Source organism: Mus caroli, unplaced genomic scaffold (assembly GCF_978045245.1).
Source record: "Mus caroli unplaced genomic scaffold, Mus_caroli_1 scaffold_4, whole genome shotgun sequence".
NCBI classification, from domain to species: Eukaryota; Metazoa; Chordata; class Mammalia; order Rodentia; family Muridae; genus Mus; species Mus caroli.
This window is the reverse complement of record NW_028227259.1, coordinates 129,778,501-129,798,203: the sequence shown is the minus strand read 5'-3', so window position 1 is coordinate 129,798,203 and position 19,703 is coordinate 129,778,501. Positions and strand designations below refer to the sequence as shown.

Here is a 19,703-nt window from a genome sequence, read left to right as displayed (position 1 = left end):
ACTCTCCAGCCTTGGTCGGGCTTCCTCCTTGAAGCTCCCCCTCCCCCACCTCGGTTGCTCCCTGTCAAGCAAAGTGAATACCCTCCTGCAGTGTTTATCCCTGCCCTGAGAACCTTCCATACACTCCTAGGGCAGGCAGGTCCCCATCCGTGTGAAACTGATACACCCTTTAGGACAGTGGTTCACCGAATCCCCATGCTCACCCATGAGCGGAGGCCGAGAGCCTCAGAGGTGCACAGGAGAGCTGTGCACGGTAGCACTTGGGATTAACACAGACATGCGTTCATCGGAGGCCCTCTGCTCTTGACTGTGGACATGATGGGAGCAGCTGCTTCCGACTCATGCAGTCTTGACTTCCCCACAATGATGGACTTTGGTTTAGAAACCAGAAAAATCCCTTCTCCCTTAGGAGCTCTTATTACAGCAACAGAAACAAAGCTAAAATGGGTAATCGGGTTCCTTCCCCAGTGCCTGCGCTAAAGAAGCCAGCTATTCCCATGGATTTTGCTTCAGATTATCCTTTGTGTAAGAAATAAGGGTTTCCTATGTAGTCCAGGCTTGCCTCAAACTCATAATGACCCTCCTGTCCCAACCTCTCAAATGCTGGGTCATAGGAATGTACCATAAATGTACCTACTTCCATTTTCCTAGATGCCTGGGTATGGGTGCACCTGTGGGAATGTTCACTCGCTGCAAACTGTGCCTGGGTGCATCTGTGAAGGGGTACTACCATCTTGCAGATTGTGTCAATGGGACTCCCGTGATCTCCTCAGGGACCACTCAATACCCCCTGTTTGATGGCAGACTTCCTTCCACCCTCAGAAGAGGAGTGGTGAACAAGATGTCTTCCTGTGAGCACCTCCCTCAACCTCAAACTTCGTTCACTGCCTTAGGCAATCTGGGGAAGTGGGAGTAACCCCCATTTTAAAGGGGACAAAGTTAAACCAGGGAAGTTGAAATAGCCCATGTTCCAGACAGCTGCCTACACATGATGGTGGCTGAACAAGGAAGGGGATACAGATGGCCAACTTGGACACAACCAGCCAATGACCTTTGAAGAAACAACCTCAAATCTGGCTTTGCCTGAGGCTGATCCCACTCATCAGTTAGAGCAATGATTCTCACCCTTCCTAAGCCCAAGACCTTTTAGGACAGTTCCTCCTGTTATAGTGACCCCCCCCCAATATAAAATTATTACATTACTGCTTCATAACTGCAATTCTGCTGCTGTTATACATCATAAATATCTGATACTTCCAATGATCTTAGGTGACCCCTGTTGAAAGGGCCATTTAATTGCCCCTCCCCAAAGGAGTTAGGACTCACAGGTTGAGACCAGAGAGTTAGAGGGACACACACCATCATCACTAGGCCTTTCTGGTCCTGGAAATCCCTAGATCATTCTGTACCATTTTGCTGTTTCCCAGGTACCATCTGTGTAACTACTTCCGATTTTTCTTTAAAACTGGCCGACTTTACATTACCTTCTCTAGGGAGAGAGCGACACATTCGCTCTTGCCATGAAAACCAAAGCAGCCTCACTTTTGGTAAAGGGAAAGAAAACCCTAAAAATAAGTACAATGAAAACAGAACAATGTTACTGAATTCCAGCCAGACGCTGCAGACTGCCAAGGGCTCAGAGCCTGGCCCGTGGGTTCTTGTTGTTCCCAACACAATAAAGCAACAGATGAGATTCACAGGTGGCTGTGGGGCACCATAGACCATCTCCCTAAAGTACCTGGGATGGAAGACAGACAGACCCCAGTGACCAAAGACCTGCCCTCCATACCCTTTCCTCCCTGTGCATCCGGATATTGCCCTAACTCCACTTCCCCATGGCTGGTGCTTCCCCGGGTGTGAGGACACACTGCTGTGCAGATGGTGTGTAGCTAGTGTCATTACAGAACATGGTAACTTTTGGAAGGAGGGCTAACTAACAAAACACAGCACGAAAACACAGCACAAGAACAACACAGAGGTGAGTCTTTGTGCTGGGTCTCACCCAACCAGGCTGCCTGTCCCGTCACCATGGTAACATGAAGCTGCTTCAGCAAAGTCAGTCAAACTTTCTACTTAGAGTTCCACTGCTCCGTGGGCTCCTTCAAGACCACAGCAGCCACCAGTTACAGAACAAGTCACCCGGGCTGATAATTATGTAACCCAGCCGGTGCCGCACACACCTGCACCTTGCTTCCTTCTCTCCTGTATCAATGCAGTTTCTTTTAAACTCAAAAGCAGAGGAGGGTGATGCTCTGTTCCTGACTGTAATTAACTCCAGAAATATGTGTCCTTTCAAAATGAGGTCAACCTCTGTGCACAGTTCTGCGGAGTCTCTGAGGAGACTGACACTGGGCCCTGAGAACTGATGATAGGGTGAACTACAGCCTCCCTGCCCATCTTGTGTATGTGTGTGTGTGTGTGTGTGTGTGTGTGTGTGTGTACAAGCACAGCACATGGTCTCTCTGTGTGGCTGTCTCTGTCTCTGTGTTTCTCTCTTTCTTTGTCTCCCTGTCTCTCTATCTCTCTGTCTCTGTACATATATGTCCCTCTGTCTCTCTGTCTTTGTACATGTCTCTGTGTCTCTGCCTCTCTGTATCTCTCTCTGTGTTTCTCTCTGTCTCTGTGTCTCTCTCTCTGTCTCTGTCTCTGTCTCTCTCTCTCTGTCACACACACACACTCACACACACACTCACACTCACTCTCACACACTCACACTCATACACACACATGCACACACACTCACACTCTCACACACTCACACTCACACACAGATACACACATGCACACACACCAGCCTGGAACCAGAAGAGTAAACATGATGGTTAATCTTGGTTGTCAAACTTGGAATCAACCCAAACTTACTGGGCATTCCTGGAATTTTCTTGATCAAATTTCTTGAAGTGGAAGACTCCCACCAAACCTGGGCTGTACCTTTCTGGTGGCCACTCAGATGAAAGGACACCCAGGAAGGAAACTTTGTTTTCTGAATGTTCACTCTCACTGGCTGGTTCATCTGTCCTGTCACTGTAGCTGGTATTAAATCCAGCATCTTCTAGATCCCAACATGGGCTGAAGACCAGCAACTCTCCAGGAGTCCTCCAGGACTCACTTCAGCAACAGACTAGGACTGCAGAGACATCCAGCCTCGGGGTCTGAGCAACCATGGATTCTCTGGCTTCCATCAGGAGACAGCTATTGTCAGACAACCCAGGCTGCATCCTGTGAGTCAATCTAATAAATACCCTTCTATTCTATGTGTTCATCCTCACCATTCCATCCCTTCAGATGCCCTGACTAATAAAGAGGAGACCATGGCTGACCTGTGAGTCCCACGGAGCCTCCCAGCCACACCTCCCCAGTGCTGGGATTATAATCTCACACCACATGCCTGGCTTTTTTGCATAGGTTCTGGGGATGGAACTCAGGTCCCCCTGCCTGCAAAGCAAGAAATTCAACCACCTAAACTTTCTTCAAGCCCGCTTAGCATCTGAGTGGGTCCTGCATGCTCAAACGGGCACCCAGGACTGCTTATTCAAATGAGCCATCCAGTACTGTGTATTCAAGTGACTGTCCTCTTGGCCACAGGTTGGCCCCAAGCCTGAGGCTGATGTCGCACTAATTTCTCACCCACATTTATAGATAGACATGGCTTTTTTTTTTTTAATCTCAGCTCAACTATTCCAGTACATTGTGTCTTATCTAGATGCCGCAAAATTTCCATAACAGCAGAATTTACATACAGATGGCAAATAAATAAAGGTTGCCTGTGGCTTAGTCTGTGGTTCTTGTGGTCAGAGGGTCCTATTAGGGCTTTATGAACTCGCTCTGGTGATGGAATGTTCTATCGATCTTACAGATTGCTGCGGTGTAAACCAGCCCTGCTCCAAAATGAAATTAATTCTCAACAGTTCTTCTGCTATGTGAAGGCACCAAAATTGAGTTTCTTCTATATGCAATGCTAGAAATATGTCTCATTTCTCCTTCAAGCCACAAAATGAGTCTTTCTCTCTCTCTCTCAGTCTCTCTCTCTCTCTCTCTCTCTCTCTCTCTCTCTCTCTCTCTCTCTCTCTCTCTTCCATTTCCCTTAATACCAAGAAATTGCAATTAGCCTTTAAGGCACAGACTAATCAGCACAAAGATTGCCACAAGGAAGTCAGTCTAGGTGAGAAAGGGGGAAGGGGCAGTTTCCACGATGCAAGACAAACTGGGAAAGCCAAATGTACTGCAGAGCAGCTCCCAGAGCTCTCATGCTGTCTATGGGAGTTGAACCTTGCAAGAAGCACTGAGATACTCAAGGGACCACACTGTTACTGAACCAGCTAGCTGCCTTCTGTGTCTGCATAGGGATGCTGCGTTTGTGAGTAAGCCAGATTAAGGTCAGTCCTCGATGGGCTACAGGACTGACTCCACCCAGGAGAATTTTAATAGAAAGTCACAGATCCGACGGGAATAAGCCTCTGGTGAGAGAGTGCTAGGGTGCTGGGGAAGGTCCAAGCTCCCCTTTCTAGTCCATTCTTTTTTTTAATTAATTTATTTTTATTTATATGAGTACACCATAGCTTCAAACACACACCAGAAGACTGCATCGGATCCCATTACAGATGGTTGTGAGCCATCATGTGCTTGCTGGGAACTGAACTCAGGACCTCTTGGGAGAGCAGTCAGTGCTCTTAACCACTGAGCCATCTCTCCAGCCCCTCCAGTCTATTCTTAAACCTCTATGTCCAAAGGGATTCCCTAAACAGGAAACCCAGAGTAAGACACACCTGTGCTGTTTGTCCACTGAGCAGGGTTGCAACAAGTCAAGCCACAAACAGAGCTGCAAACGTCTACTCTGTTTTTGGTTTTTGTTTGGTTTGGTTTTTATGAGGTAGAGTTTCTCTCTGTAGCCCTGGCTGTCCTGAAACTTGCTCTGTAGACCAGCCTCAAACTCAGAGATTCACCTGCCTGTCACAGGAGTGTTAGGATTAAAGGCATCGCCACCAGCACCCGGCAATATCCACTCTTAAAAGCTCGGTGTAGGGAAGGAGAGGGCACAGGTGGCTTTGTTTGGGTTTCTGTTGCTGCAATGAAACACCATGACCAAAAGGCAAGTCGGGGAGGAAAGGGTTTATTCAGCTTACACTTCCACATTGCTGCTCATCATGAAAGGAAGTCAGGACAGGAAACTAGAGCTGGTTGATGCAGAGGCCATTGTGCGGTGCTGCTTACTGACTTGCTCCCCATGCCTTGCTCAGCCTGCTTGCTTATAGAACCCAGGACCACCAGCCCAGCGATGGCACCACCCACCATGGGCTGGGCCCTCCCTCATTGATCACTAATTGAGAAAATGCCTTACAGATGGATCTTGTGGAGGCATTTCCTCATCGAAGACTCCTTCCTCTCTAATGACTCTTAACTTGTGTCAAGTAGACACACAAAACCAGCCAGTGCAAGGGGTTAGAGAGGTTGGGTCGCAACAAGACAAAGCACTAGGAATGACGGGAACAGCATTTGCTTTACCGAGGGAGTGTCTCCCCAGCCTCAGATTCTTCCCTCTCATACACCTGCGTGATCCCCGTCTCTTGCTTAAGCTCCTCCTCCTTCCATCTGGACTCACCTCTGTTGCCCACTCTCAAATTCTGCTTACCTTTCAGGGCTCTAGGTGATACCCTATTGGCCTGTGGTGTATATACACACACAAACACACACTATACACACTCACACGCAATCATACTCACACAGAGAGAGAGAAAGAGAGAGACAGAGAGAGTCTTTTGCTACTCTGGCTTCAATTTGATCATTCAGTAGACAGGTCAAAAAGCTTTTGTAAATATGCTCTGTTGCAACCCAACTCCCCCCACCCCCACATCCTCATCTCACTAGACCTCTAGCTCATGTGAGGGTCTCGCTGCACTGGGCTCAGGGCCTGCCTGCAGAACTCTCAGTACTGAGCAACCCCACCATCCTTGCACTGAGAAATGACAGACCTCCAGAGTGACCCACAGCAACAGAGAGAGCTGTCCCCAGAAGGGTCTCCGGGTGCCTGAGAGCATATCTAATGAAGGTTTGCTGCTGCCAGTGCATATCTGGTGCACGGTACCCTAATTCCATCTTCTAAAACATTCACTGAACCATAAACACACATCTCTTAAAGCTCACAAGTGTCACTCTCGGGGACCCAAGAGCCATTTCTTTGAAATAGAATTCTCGGGAAAGACAAGCCTCTGCCTCCCAGGTTCCGGGGAGGGTGGAACTCTAACAGTCACAGCCAGCAAGGAGACGAAGCAGATGTCACATCCACACTGGTGACCCCGAATACTCTGTCACTGTCCTTTAGATGTCTTCTCTACCCTGTTCTTCCCTCTGAAACTGCCCGCTCCACTCTCATGGAAATAGAGGTCAGCTCTTTACTGTTGGTAATTACTAGATAAAACCCATCCTCACAGCCTTAACTAGAATTGAGTACATGGGCTTCTGACAGACCCTCCACAGTGATCGCATGACCAGCCCCATCCTAGTAGCTGACAGCGCAGGGTTCACCAAGAGCCAGTTCTCCCATCTAATGTCACAAAACTACTTACCGAAGAGTGAACTTCTCTGCCAGGGAGCCACTGGTGAGAGAAACCAAAAAGGTGGCCGTGTCCCCTTCTCGGATGAGGTTCAGAGGGATCGAAAGGGCCACATTGTCATCGAGGGTCACCAAAGACCACCGCAGGTCATCCTGGGTAGGGTAGACCACCACGCTGCCGATCCTTTCCCGGGCGGGGAGCACTGGCTGAGGCTCCTCCTGTTCTGAGTGGATATTGTTTTCCCATTTGCCCTCCTCCTCCAGTGGGCACTGGCCGGCCTCGTTGGCTGGATAAAGTGCAAAGAAGAGTTCCATGGCTGTGCCACCCAGCAATGCTGGGATCTCCTCTCGGGGTTCAAGGTCCAGACCTGAGCTGAACCACTCAGGCAACAACTCCAGCTCTGCCACGCACAGCCCAGGGGCCCCCTGCAGCCGGCAGCTGGCTGCCACCTCCCTGGCCTCTGGGAAGGCAAACATCTTGACACACGGAAGATCATCCCCAGGGTCGTTTTCATCCCAGCCCATGCCAGTGACATAGAATAGTGTCTGCACTTTGGGTCTGTTGGAAAAGATGGAACTGTCGAGGATATGGGATTTGAGCCTCCAGTTGAAAGGGAACCTCTCCATATTTCCGAAAGGAGTGGGCGTGAGCAGGAAGTCCCAGGGCACCGTCTTCTCTACTGAGAAGGGACCGTAGCTGGCATTGATGGCCGGAGGGCTCTGGGCTCGGTGGATGAAGAGTGTGGCGGATCGGGCCTGCAGGCTGGCGTTGCGCATGAGGTCCTGGTTGGCCTCCTTGAGGAAGAAAGCCTCTTCTGCATCGGTGACGTGGAAGCCGGCTGGGAGATAGGCGGGCAGGGAAGAAAACTTCTGCAGGCTGTCTGCGGCGCCTCGACCTGTGCTCTCTGCACAAGAAAGAAGAGGAGAGTCAGGCTTCAAGGTCAGTTCTGCTCTGCAAGGAAATTAACCTAATGGCATCTCTGCCCACCATCCCAGCAAGGTGCTCCACGGCCACACAGCCCTTCTTCCCTTCCCATTACGGAAAAAGTCAAAGAATCTTAAGACTCTTCCAGAAAGGCCCAGTATGGAATGCAAAGGAGCCCCGCTGGCCAAAAATCCAACAGTCCTTGAGTTAAACAGTTGCCCCTCCAGAAGGGAAATGTTAACATTTCCCACACAAGGCAGGCAAGCATAGGGAATGAGTTAGAAGCCTAAGACTCCACTTGGGTTGGGTTATATACACTCTGCTCTTCTAACAGTGCATTTGGCAGCTGCTTACTGTGCAACATCCCTCTCTGAACAGTGCATCCAGCAACCTTGGATCCCTGCCTACTCCGGCTAAACTTACATGCCTCTCTCAATAATGAGATAGGATTCTCCTCCCATAACAACAAGCAAACTTAGACAGTTCCTATTCACATATCTTCCCAATGCATCCAGGTGTGAAGACGGGAAAGGCCAATCTGACCTGAACTGGTTTGTAATACATGTATCATAAGGCAAAATTGTGTCCTCAAGTGAGTTTGTAGGGAGACTCCCCGAGTTACCACCTTATGCACAACAAGGAGTATATAAAATTAAGACCAGATGCATCCTGGCAGGGTTCATGCACACACAACTAAACTTCTATTTTTTTGACGTGATGTGTGATGTTTGCAATCACATGTGCCATATCACATATATGTAGAGGTCATAGGATGACCTGCAGGAGTTGGTTCTCTCACCATATGTGTCCTGGGATCAAACTCAGGTCTTCAGGCTTAGCAGCAAGTGCCATTACCCACTGAGCCATCTCGCAAGCCCTAAACCTCTCTTTACATGTTATCCAATCTCAGGCATTTTATTATAGTAACGGAAGCAGATTATCACATATTTGACTCTATTTGGATAAAACTAAGATTTATATATGCATATGTACATGCATGTACTTATATCTGTGTGTCTACAAAAACCAACAAAGATTTTTTTTTGCTTTTTACTATTTATATTTCTACTTTCAATGTGTCGCAATAACTAAGTACTGTTCTTTAAAATGTGTAATACTCAGGCAGAAAGAGGCTGTGTGTGTGCTATGTGTTGTATATGTATATGTGTGCATGCATGCATGTGTGTGTGCATCTGTGTGCACTCATCTGTGTGTGTGTCATGTGTACATAAATGTGTGTGTGGTATGTGTGTTTGTTTGTACATGTGTGTATAGATATGTATGTGCATAAATAAGTATATGCATATAGTTTGTGGTTCGTGTGTGTGTGTGTGTGTGTGTGTGTGTGTGTGTGTGTGTGTGTTATCTAGCTTCTACCTTCAAGTGAAAAACATGACATTTTTCTTTCCAAGTCTGGATTACTTCACCAGATGAAATTCAAATTAGAGTCTGTTTAGGTATGCTGATTTCTGTGGGAGGCGGGGGGCTCTCCAAATAAGAAAATTACATTCCAGGTGATTTTGTCTGATGGAATAACTGACCAGCAGACCACAGTGAACAGGAAAAGATGACCCCCTTTGGGGGGGGCTCTGAGGACGCCTGGTCCTCCTAGGCTTCCCATTCTACCTTCTTCTAAACTCTAGGCCATTTCCAGGGCAGGGTTTAAATTCTGATTTATTTAGAAATTCAGAAAAGGAAATCAGAATAAACACACACACACATGTGCTCCATGATTCTTCGTGGAGTGATTCACTCCTTTATCTTTCATGTGGTTATGCTACCTCACTCAAAAGTCGATTCACCCGGACCTTAAGGTCGTGCCATCTCTCTTTGTTGGAGGCAAGGCCTCAGTTTTATCTGATACATCCCTTGGAGGCCTCACACCTGTCCCACCACCAATGAAGCAAAATGTGGCATGAACACTATCTCCCAGTCTCTATGGACAACCAGAGACATGCATAGCTGGGACCACATCCTCCCCTCCAATCAGATAGTAAGCAAACATGCTACCTTGATTTAGGAACATTTATGAAGCCCCGAGACTATCTTGGGAAGCACTCCAAACCTGGCCTGAGAAGCTAACGCTCCTCCCTCTGATTCCAAAATATCATAGAGAAGCAACATTCTCTTTCCCATGCTCAGGAAGCCCTGAGCTCGTGTATGAGATACGACTCAAGGCCTGTTTGAGGCAGGCACCAAGAGCAGGAAATGAGGAAGGCTTCAGGAAGCCAGCAGAAAGGACTGTGCATCCTGGCTTCCATATGAGCCAAAAAGTTAAGCCCAGGTTCAGAGGCAGCACAGAGTGTAACAGGAAGATGCAGTGACCGCTGTTATTCTGACACAAAAGACCAAGTGGAGGTGGAATTGAGCAAGTCTCAAGGAGTACTCGGGTTGGGGGGGGGGATGGAGGAGCATCAGGGGCTGCAATCACAGTCATTGCAAAGTAACTGAGACTGTCGTAGACTGCAACTTCCAAACCCAGAGGTCCCTAGATTATGTCTTTATTTCGAGAAAATGTTGACAAGGTAATTCCATTTGAATGAGGTCATCTGAATTAATCCTAACTCAACAATGATTACTGTCCTTACTGAAAGAAAGAGATCAGAGTACACACAAGCATAAACAGAAGATCCCAGAAGACTGAGGGAGACAGTTTCCATTGGCAAGCCAGGGAGAGATGCTTCGGAAGAAGCTGGACCCATTGACATGGTGACCTAAGACTTCCAGTCCAGGCTATGAGAAAACTAAACTGTTGTGCTTGTGGCACTGGGTTCTGGCTACCATGGCCAAGCACAGCTAGCTCAGCTGGCTATCTTTGACTTCCTCTAACCTGACACAATAATTATTCCTTCAACTTTCTCATCCCAGAGCACAAACAGACTCTCATTAGCCGGGGTGAGGCTCCGTGTGTGCACCCTGAGGTGCCTCTCACTCTCCCTCTATATTCTTCTATGGAGATAATTTTCGAGTTCTTCGGGATGAGCATGTGTTGCTTATCCAATCTGAGAGAAATATTGACACTCTTCTTTTAAAAAAAAATAAATAAAGATATGGAATTCAATTTTAAGTGGCAGACTGATTGCACGTGTTCCCATGTTCCCTGGCATTGCCATAGAACCCAGGCAGAAACAAAGCGCCAAAGTAGCAAAAGAAAGGCACCTATCAGCAAGAGATGGAGGGGGCATGTTTATGGGTAAGATGAGGGGGGTATCTGTGGGTAAGATGGGGGTGTCTGTGAGTAAGATGAAGGGGAATGTTTGTGGGTAAGATGGGGGTGCATTTGTGTGTAAGATGAGGGGGTATATTTGTAGGTAAGATGACGGGGATGTCTGCATTCTATAAGTGTGAAGTCATCTTATGGAGTCCACCCACCACTGGGAGGTGTTACAGCAGCTAGAGATGATGTTACAGCAGCCAGCTTTATGCTGGCTGGCCTTGCACTGTCAACTTGACAGAACGTGGAATTACCTAGAAGACACACTTTGGGGAGTGTTGTGAGGCTGTTTCCAGGAAGGCTTACCAAGGAGTAAAGAGCCACACTGAATGTGAGTGCGCTGTTGCATGCACTGGCGTCCTAGACTGAATGAAAAAGACCAGGAAGATGGCTCAACAGGTACAGACACTCGCCTCACAAGCCTGAAACCCCAAGACGGAGCTCTAGAAGCCACATTTTAAACAGGAGTCTGGAGAGATGGCTCAGTGATTAAAAGCATAGGCTGTTCTTCCAGAGGACCCAGGTTCAATTCCCAGCACCCACATGACCGCTCACAACTGCCTGTAACTCCAGTTCCAGGGTCTCTGGTGCCCTCACACAGACACACTCAGGTAAAACACCTATGCACATAAGAATAAATAAATCATTTTTTAAAGAAAGAAAAAAAAGCCAGATGTGATGTATATAACCCTCATGGAGAGATGGATGGTGGAAACATGAGAATCGCTCAAGGGACACCTGGTCTGGAACACATACCCTAGTGATTATAAACAGCCAGAGAGCCCCTGACTGATCGAGGTGTATACTGAGAACCAACTCCTAAAAGTTGTCCTATGATCTCAATATGTGGACTGTGGCATTGTATGCATCGCCCTCTCATACACAATTAATTAATTAATCAATTAGGAGAAAGCAAGTTGAGCCCTGGCGTTCATGTCTCTCTGCCTACTGTCCATGGACACACTATGACCAGCTGCCTCACGCTCCAGTCGCCATGCCTTCCCTCCAATGATGGACTGCATACCCTTAAACTGTGAGCCAACTGTGAGCCTGCCTTAAGTGGCTCCCATCATGTATTTTGCCACAGCTGTAAGTAAATAACACACCAGCTAATGCATCATCCATCAGCTAAGGCTCCTTGAAGTCTGGACTGCTGTGGCCCCACTCCTAGAAAAACTCAAATGATGAATGCATCCTGAAGGTAAACAGCTGCCTTCAGGCAGGAGAAAATCAAGATGGATGACTAAAGGGGCAGGGAGAGCTTTAAGCCCATGTGAAAGATTTCCATGGAGTAGCAGGCATAGAAAGAGCCTCATTAAATGGACTCTGTAGATCTCTTCATGACAGTAATTTTGACCTCCTATAGACACTGTCAGCTGCTAAACAGTAGGATGTTCTCAGGACCTCGTCCTAATTTCCATTTATATTTATTCTAAATTGGACACCTTGGAGATGTTAAGGAAGAGGAAAATGCTAAGTGATCCTGACAGCCCTGCTGCTGTCTGATTAGAACACAGATGAGGTCCACAGTGGGCAGGGAAGTTCCTAAGCAGGAGGCCTGGTGCTTCCATCACCTCCATTTATATAACACAGCCTCTCTGTGTGTCAGTTCTGTGTCGCTTTCTCCCTCCTGCCAGCCATGAGGTGACCAAGTAAAGTCACTTGCCACTATGCAAGTATGTTTGTGGGGGTATCATATGGAGAGACACTTACTTTGGACTTCTCACTAACTAATTTCTTCATTACTGAAATAAAAACTGATTTATTTGGGAGCCAGAGAGATGCCTCAGTGGCTAAGAGCACTGGCTGTTCTTGCAAAGGACCCAGGCTCTATTCCAAGCTCCCACATAGTGACTCACAACTATAACTCTGGTTCCAGTGGATCTTGTGCCCTCTTCTGGCCTCCATGGGTACTGCATGCACATGATGCTGATAAACTCACATAGGCACACATATATACATAGACATAAAAATAATAAGTAGGTAAATTAGTAAATTTTAAAATGATTCTTAAGGGTATGCATGATTCTTTTAAAGTGTTTGTCACACAAACATGAGGACCCAAGTTTGAGTCCCTATTACCTACTTAAAAAGCCAGGTATGATAGCTCTCACTTGGAATTCTAGCAATGAGGAGGCAAAAGGAAGAGGATTTCTGGGGCTCATTCAGAGTCTCCAAGTTCAATGAGAGACTCTGTCTCAAAAAAATAAGCTGGGAATTGATTGAGGAAGAAGCCTCGTGTTGACCTCTGACCTCCACACACTTGTACACATGTCACATACAAAGTAATTCTTTTCCATTTCTTATTTATCTCATGTGTGCACATGTGTGTACATGTGTGTACCACAGCATGTGAGTGGCAGTCAGGGGAGAGCTCCTTCTACCATGTGTGTTCTGGAGATCAATCGTAAGCCATTAGGCTTAGTGGCAAGTGCCTTTACCAGCTGGGCCACCCCACCAGCCCCATAAAATGATTCTTTCAAGCCACATAGTTCTTCACAGAGTTAGAACTAAGGTCCCTCGATGCTGGCTTCAGGACTCTAATGATGGATTCAGCATTCACACCACCACCGTCCCACATAGTCACAAATGTCCTCAAACGCACTAGTGGGAGGATGGCCTGTGTTGGGTATGGTAAAGGGGTGAGTCAGCAGATCACATGACAGAGTCACACAGACCAAGGTCTCATACACATTGTGCTGAAGAAAGAAGCAACCTCAGATAGTAACCACACACTTCATCTGAAAAATAAGGTTATCAGAGATGGCAAGAGTGACGTCCAAGGGTCGTTTCTTCTGGCCCTTCTGGACTGGCAGGAAGCTGAAGGAGATGCTACAGGTAGGATGTGGGCTTCTGGCATTGCTGTGTGTCAATCACTTGTGCTTGATGCTACCTATTCTGTGGTCATTTGGCACAAGCGACTCAAAAGAAAGAAAAAAACATAACACATAAGTTAACAACAAATCGCACTTGGCAGCTGGTTCGGGGACCAAAAGCCATTCATGGGGCTGCTTTCAAAGGAACTCCACTGTTTTCCAAAACAGAAAGCAAGCAGTAGAAGGAAACCAAAATGAAGCCACAACCACTCTGTGCAGGATTCCTGTGGGGAGGCATTCCAACCATGTGCCCTTGGGGTCTTCACCACCTCGATGGTCCTATGGACTTCCTGTTCTAACTGCTCAGGATGTCACTATGTCTCCCTGAATGTCCTAGAACTCATGATATAGACCAGCCTGGCCATAATGTGCAGAGATTCCCTCTGCCCCCGCCTCTGCCTCCACCTCCTGAATGCTGAGGTTAATGATAAGTGCCATACCACTCTCAGCTCCACCCCTTGCTGAGGGACTTCCAGTTGTGAGAAGGCAAACAGTCCTTTAAAAAAAAAAAGATTTATTTATTTTATGTATGTGAGCACACTGTCGTTCTCTTCAGACATACCAGAAGAGGGCATCAGATCCCATTATGGATGGTTGGGAGCCACCATGTGGTTGCTGGGAATTGAACTCAGGACCTCTGGAAGAGCAGTCTTGATACTGAGCCATCTCTCCAGCCCCAAATATCCTTTTTTTAAAAAATGGTATCTAGTACAATGAGAGAACATACAATGTACATCATTAAGGGGCTAGTATCATTCTGAGTGATGGCAGGTCTCCAAAAAGGGGATCAAAGATCTGGCTTGGAGTTGATGCAACTTGGCAATTAGTAGCCACTGAATGAGATTTGGTGCCAACAGTCAGGGAAATGGCTCAGCAGGTATAGATGTTCACAACCAAGCCTGACAACCTGATGTTGAACCTTGGAGCCCACATGGTAGGAAAGAACAGACTACTGCAAGTTGTCCTCTGACCTCTTCTTGTGCATTATGACATGCATGCCCCATAGACACAAGGGAATAAATGAATAGTTGCAAAAAGCAGCAGCCAGTTGCAGACCTACTGTGTGCCCATGGCTGTTCTAACTACATGGTTCATATGTGTTCTAAACGTGTTTATAGTCACTGGGTTCCACACATTTATTCTTTGCACAGACCTACAAAATACCTGCGTTATTTTCAAACCACTCGTACCGATATATGATTGTCACATGAATTTGTAGCGTGGTCCTAGCTGGGTAGAGATGTCAAAGTGGAAACACAGAGATGTCAAGAAACTAGTCTTCAATCACATAGCAGGGAAGAGGTGGAGCCAGCCCCCAACAGCTGGTTCCAGATCCCACCAAAACAAAGAGAGGCTCAACAGATGTGTTTAACTAGTCCTGTGACCTTGAAGTCTGAAGGGGGGAAAAGAGCTGTGAGAGTAAGGAACAGACACAGGGGCCCAGAAAGACGCCAACACAAGCCCCATCATAAGAGAAACACTCACTATAAAGAATCTTACTGGGAAGGAAAAATATCCCCCAAACCCCATGGTCCCCTTTCCTGGAATGTCAACCAAATGATATTGTGTGCACAGTCATGAGCTGGGAAAGAGGTGGGCTTTCACAGTTCCTAGCAGGTGCAGGCCACAGGAGCAGTCCAGGCTGCCTGAACCTGGCTGCCCCAACCAGGCTTGAAGGACAATACCGCCACCTGCTGGCCTCAACTGTCAACACAGAACGAAGCAGGTGCTGAGCCTGGCTTTGGAGAGAATAAAGGACTTTGGGGTTTGGGGGCATTCCTGCCCTCCCACAGAAGACCTTTGGGTGTGACACAGATCTAGGAGTCCAGTCTCTTCAAGTTCCCAAAATCACAACTTGGTGAGCTTCAGGCAAAAGTGGGGTCACCACCCCCAGACCAGGAGAAAGGGACCAGCAAGCAGTAACATAAGGCATTTGCCCTGAAGACTAAACTTTTCTTCCAGCAGGGGAAATACTCATGTCCCATGTTCCTGACCTGGAGAGATGCCCACTTCAGAACATTTGCCTAGAGAGGCCTCACACCCTCCTTGATGACATGTCTTCACCAGGTACAGGACCCTGGAGTGTAGCCTTGGGTCCTGGGGTACCAGGCTGAGACAGCAGCAATGGCAGGTATGGTGACCTTAAAGGCCACCATTCCTGAGTCCCTCCTTCCATACCTCTCACTGCAAGAAGTCACAGAACAGAGCAGGAGGCACCTGCCTGCCCATCACAATCCTTAAGTGACATTTCGGCTGTTATGTTACAGATGTCTACCCTCTAGGGGATTCGTTCCAATCTCAGACTAAAAATTGTCCCCTCCGTGCTGGAGAGATGGCTCAGCCGGTAAGAGCACGGGCTGCTCTTCCAAAGGCCTGGGTTTAATTCCCAGCACCTACATGGCAACTAACAACCATGTATAACGCCAGTTCTGTGAGATCTGATGCCCTCTTCTGGCCTCTGCAGGAAGTGCACACATGTGGTGCACAGACCTATTTGCAGGTGAAACACCCACACACATAACATTAACTTTTAATAAAAATTAAGAACTGTTCTTGATCCTCCTTTCATAGGCTACCTTCATGCTGAGAGGCCCCAACGGGAGGAAACCTTCAAAAGCTAGCACCAAGAGAGGTACGTATGGCCTATGTCAGCAACAGTGGATAACTTGAGTCACCAGGGCTCTGATGGAGACAGAAGCCATGTACAAATTGGACAACATAATGGTCCTTTTCCAGAGACCTTGGAGCTGAGGCAGGGGCATAAGTCTTGAACCCCCACTCAGGCACCCCACACACACACTGTACTGACCTCCACACCCCACAAAACAGCATCAAGCTACTGCTTACTGTGCAGTTGCCAGGACAACAGAACATCAGAGTGGGCTCTGCCTGGAGCTCCTGCTGTCTTTATTGAAAATGTGTCATCAAGGAGGGTGTGCAGCCTCTCTAGGCAAATGTTCTGAAGTGGGCGCCTCTGAGCCTGAGACCACTCCATTAAGGCAAGAGCGACTCTCTCTGAGCCTGAGGCAGCCAACACAGACAGCACTCATGAGTCCTGCAAAGTTCCAAGGCATGACAAGAGGCCAGGCTCCAGACACACACACACACACACACACAAGTCCTTTTCTCATCTTAAGGCATTCATAAATTGCCTCTCCCACTATCCATTTCTCTTCTCTTCCTTCAGGGAGAATCTTGGTAATAAAGGGTACATATGACCCCATTCAGGACATTTTTTGGGTCTTGAGGACTGGCGAGATGGTTCAGTGGGTAAAGGTCCTTGCTGCCAAACCTGATGATCTGAGTTCGATTCCCAGGACCCCACAAAGGTAAAAGGAGAAAACCCACTCCTGGAAGTTGGAAGTTGTCCTCTGATTTTTCACACTTCTGCTGTAGTATGGAGGTTCACACACACACACACACACACACACACACACACACACACACACAAAGTGTAATAAAACTAATTAAAAGCCAAAGCATGGAAGAGCGGTGGGAAACACTTGGCATGCCCGTGTGTACTGCTGTGCTTCCTGCCTGGCCTGAGGACATGGCACATGGCCACATCTCCTTAGCCTATCTACTTGACTGATGTAATGAGAACCCTAAGGCTTATGTGGGCAGGGCACTGGCTCTGCTCCGGCCTTGTGTTTTTGCTGTGCCTTCACCCGTATGCTCCTGGCACTCAGAAAAAGTAAGCAAGAGGCAGCTGTCCCCCAGAATCCGTCCGCCGCACCCGGTGTGCCAGATAATAAGTGTGGGATGGTGACCCAGGCTACCATATCTGCCCCTGATCGCCAGCTCTCTCCACTGGAATGACCTCAAAGAGCGCCATCACAAGCTCCCAGCTGGCACTACCTATCCAGTGGGCATAAGGAAGACACTGGGGCTCAGAGGGATTTAGTCGGTTGAACCTCAGAACCAGCATATCTCCATTTTTTGGGCTGCTGAAGATCATAAGACCCAGCTGTCACTGTGTGGTACAGCCACATGGGTGTGATTTCACTCAGAGCTCAGGGGAGCAAAATGGATCCCTTGGCCACGTAAAATGAACACATCTGGCCTTGAACGAGGTGTTTCCCACTTCTCTGGATTCATCTTGTGAACGCACCTGTCCAGGTGTGAAAGGCCACCTTCAAGGTTCCTCCTCGAAGGAAACCTTACATCAGCAGCCACAGAGGTAAAGTGTCTACAGGTTGGGAGAGGGGGATGCACACTGGCTCTAATAAGAGTCTTGGCCCTCTGAGCCCTGCTCACCCTCACAACTGCCCGAGGGAGGCATGGCTGATGGTCACCAGAACTACAACACCAGGAAGCAAAGTGGCACAGTGAACTTAAGAAATGAAGGCAAAGCCGGGGGTGGTGCCCTATACCTTTAATCCCAGCACTTGGGAGCAGAGGCTGGTGGATCTCAGTTTAAGGCCAGACTGGTTTACAAAGTTCCAGAACAACCAGGGCTGTTACAAAGAGAAACCCTGCCTCAAAACAAAAAAAACAAAAACAAAAAAAAAAAAAAAAGAAGAAGGCAAGTTTTTCCCCCTTCTGTGTTAGCTAAGGATTGGAGCAGCGATACATGTCACAGGCCAGTCATGCAATGAATTGCACACTGACAATACTGGTTAGAGAAGGCTCTCAAAAGCATATTGTAGATTCCATGATAAAAACAATGAGCAGATAAATATTATCTGCTACTATCTGTTAGGATATTATATATGTCAAACTATATATAGAGACTATATGTGTGAATGCACATATTATATATATATACATACATATATATGGAAGTGTAGAAAATGCATTTATATGCTTTTCCAAGTATAAAATAGCTCCAAACACATTGAGAAAGAGGCTAATATTGGTTGACTGTGGGGGAAAAAAAGTAACTAAGGTTAGTTAGGATTCGATTTTCTTTATAATTAGTTTTATAGTCTGAATTAGAACCATATGTGTGTATCATAGCTTTAAATGCATGAACAGGCTTGCTGCCATATGGTTTACAGACCATATAATGCATTCATTTAGTACAGATACCATACACCACCTAACATAGACCCTGGTCAGCCTCCAGCCTTGTTCCACCCACCTGGTATGATTATCTGTATGTTTCCTGTTCTAATATCTCTTCTGTTGCTGTGCTAAGACACCCTGATTAAAAGCAACTTAAGGGAGGGGGTGGTTTATTGTAGCTCACAAGTCCTTCAGAGCAGGGAAGTCACAGTAGCTGAAGCTTGAAGCCGTTGGTCACATGACATCCACAGTCATGTAACAGAGAAATGAATCCTGCCTGCTGCTTGCTCTCGGCTAGGCTTCTCCTCCCTTGTACTGTTGAGGGGCCCCTGCCTAGGAATGGTGCCTCCCACAGTGGGCTGGTCTTCCTGCATTCATTAACAATTGAGATAATGAGACAACTCATGCTTCTGTTGAGTTAAAACTAAGCAGCACACACCACATTCACAGGCTCAGTGGATGCGCCCAAGTGTGCCTGTGCCTTCACCAATTGTGTTATCTCCAGTTTCAGGTCCTGGTAGACAGCACTGTCAGTAACACATACACCTGAGTTTTCTTTTCCTTCAGGCAGGTACATGCAGAAGTAGAAGGACCCGGTCCTATGGCAGAAGCACATTGCTAGAAGCTGCCAACTGCTCTCAAAGACATTGTGTTGCTTTCCATCCCAGCCACCAAAAGGGATGGAATGTCACTTGGCTGCATCCTTACCAACACTCAATATTATCACTATTCACTCATCCCATCAAGTTTCACGGTGGTATGCTAACTCTTGGCTTGAATCTGTATTCCCCTTGTATCTAATAGGATTGAAATGTAGATGTCTGATCCGTAACTATACTACAGACACAGATAAACCAAGACTCCCTGATTCTCTTCTCAATATCAGACAGCCCTGAATCAGCAGTCTATACACAAAGACCCTGTGTCTCCAAGGCTCCTGAGTGAATATCAGAGACACCATCAGTGGGATCATTGGTGACAGCCTCCACAATCAGACATACGAGTAGCTCCCAACTGTGGTGGTTTGAATGTGAAATGTCCTCCCCAGGCTCTTGTGTTTGAACACTTCCTCCCCAGTAGGTGGCGCTGTTTGAGGAGGTTATGAAACCGTTAGGAAATAGAGCCTTACTG

General features: G+C 47.3%; 1 protein-coding gene across 1 annotated transcript in view; it reads right to left on the bottom strand.

Annotated features, from left to right (window-relative positions):
• Positions 1-19,703, bottom strand: part of Tmem132b (transmembrane protein 132B) — a 268,775-nt gene that overhangs the window by 172,529 nt on the left and 76,543 nt on the right. Inside the window, exon 2 of the mRNA XM_029476908.2 lies at positions 6,564-7,455. Coding sequence (XP_029332768.1) covers positions 6,564-7,455 — 892 coding nt within the window. The remainder of the gene's footprint in view (positions 1-6,563; positions 7,456-19,703) is intronic.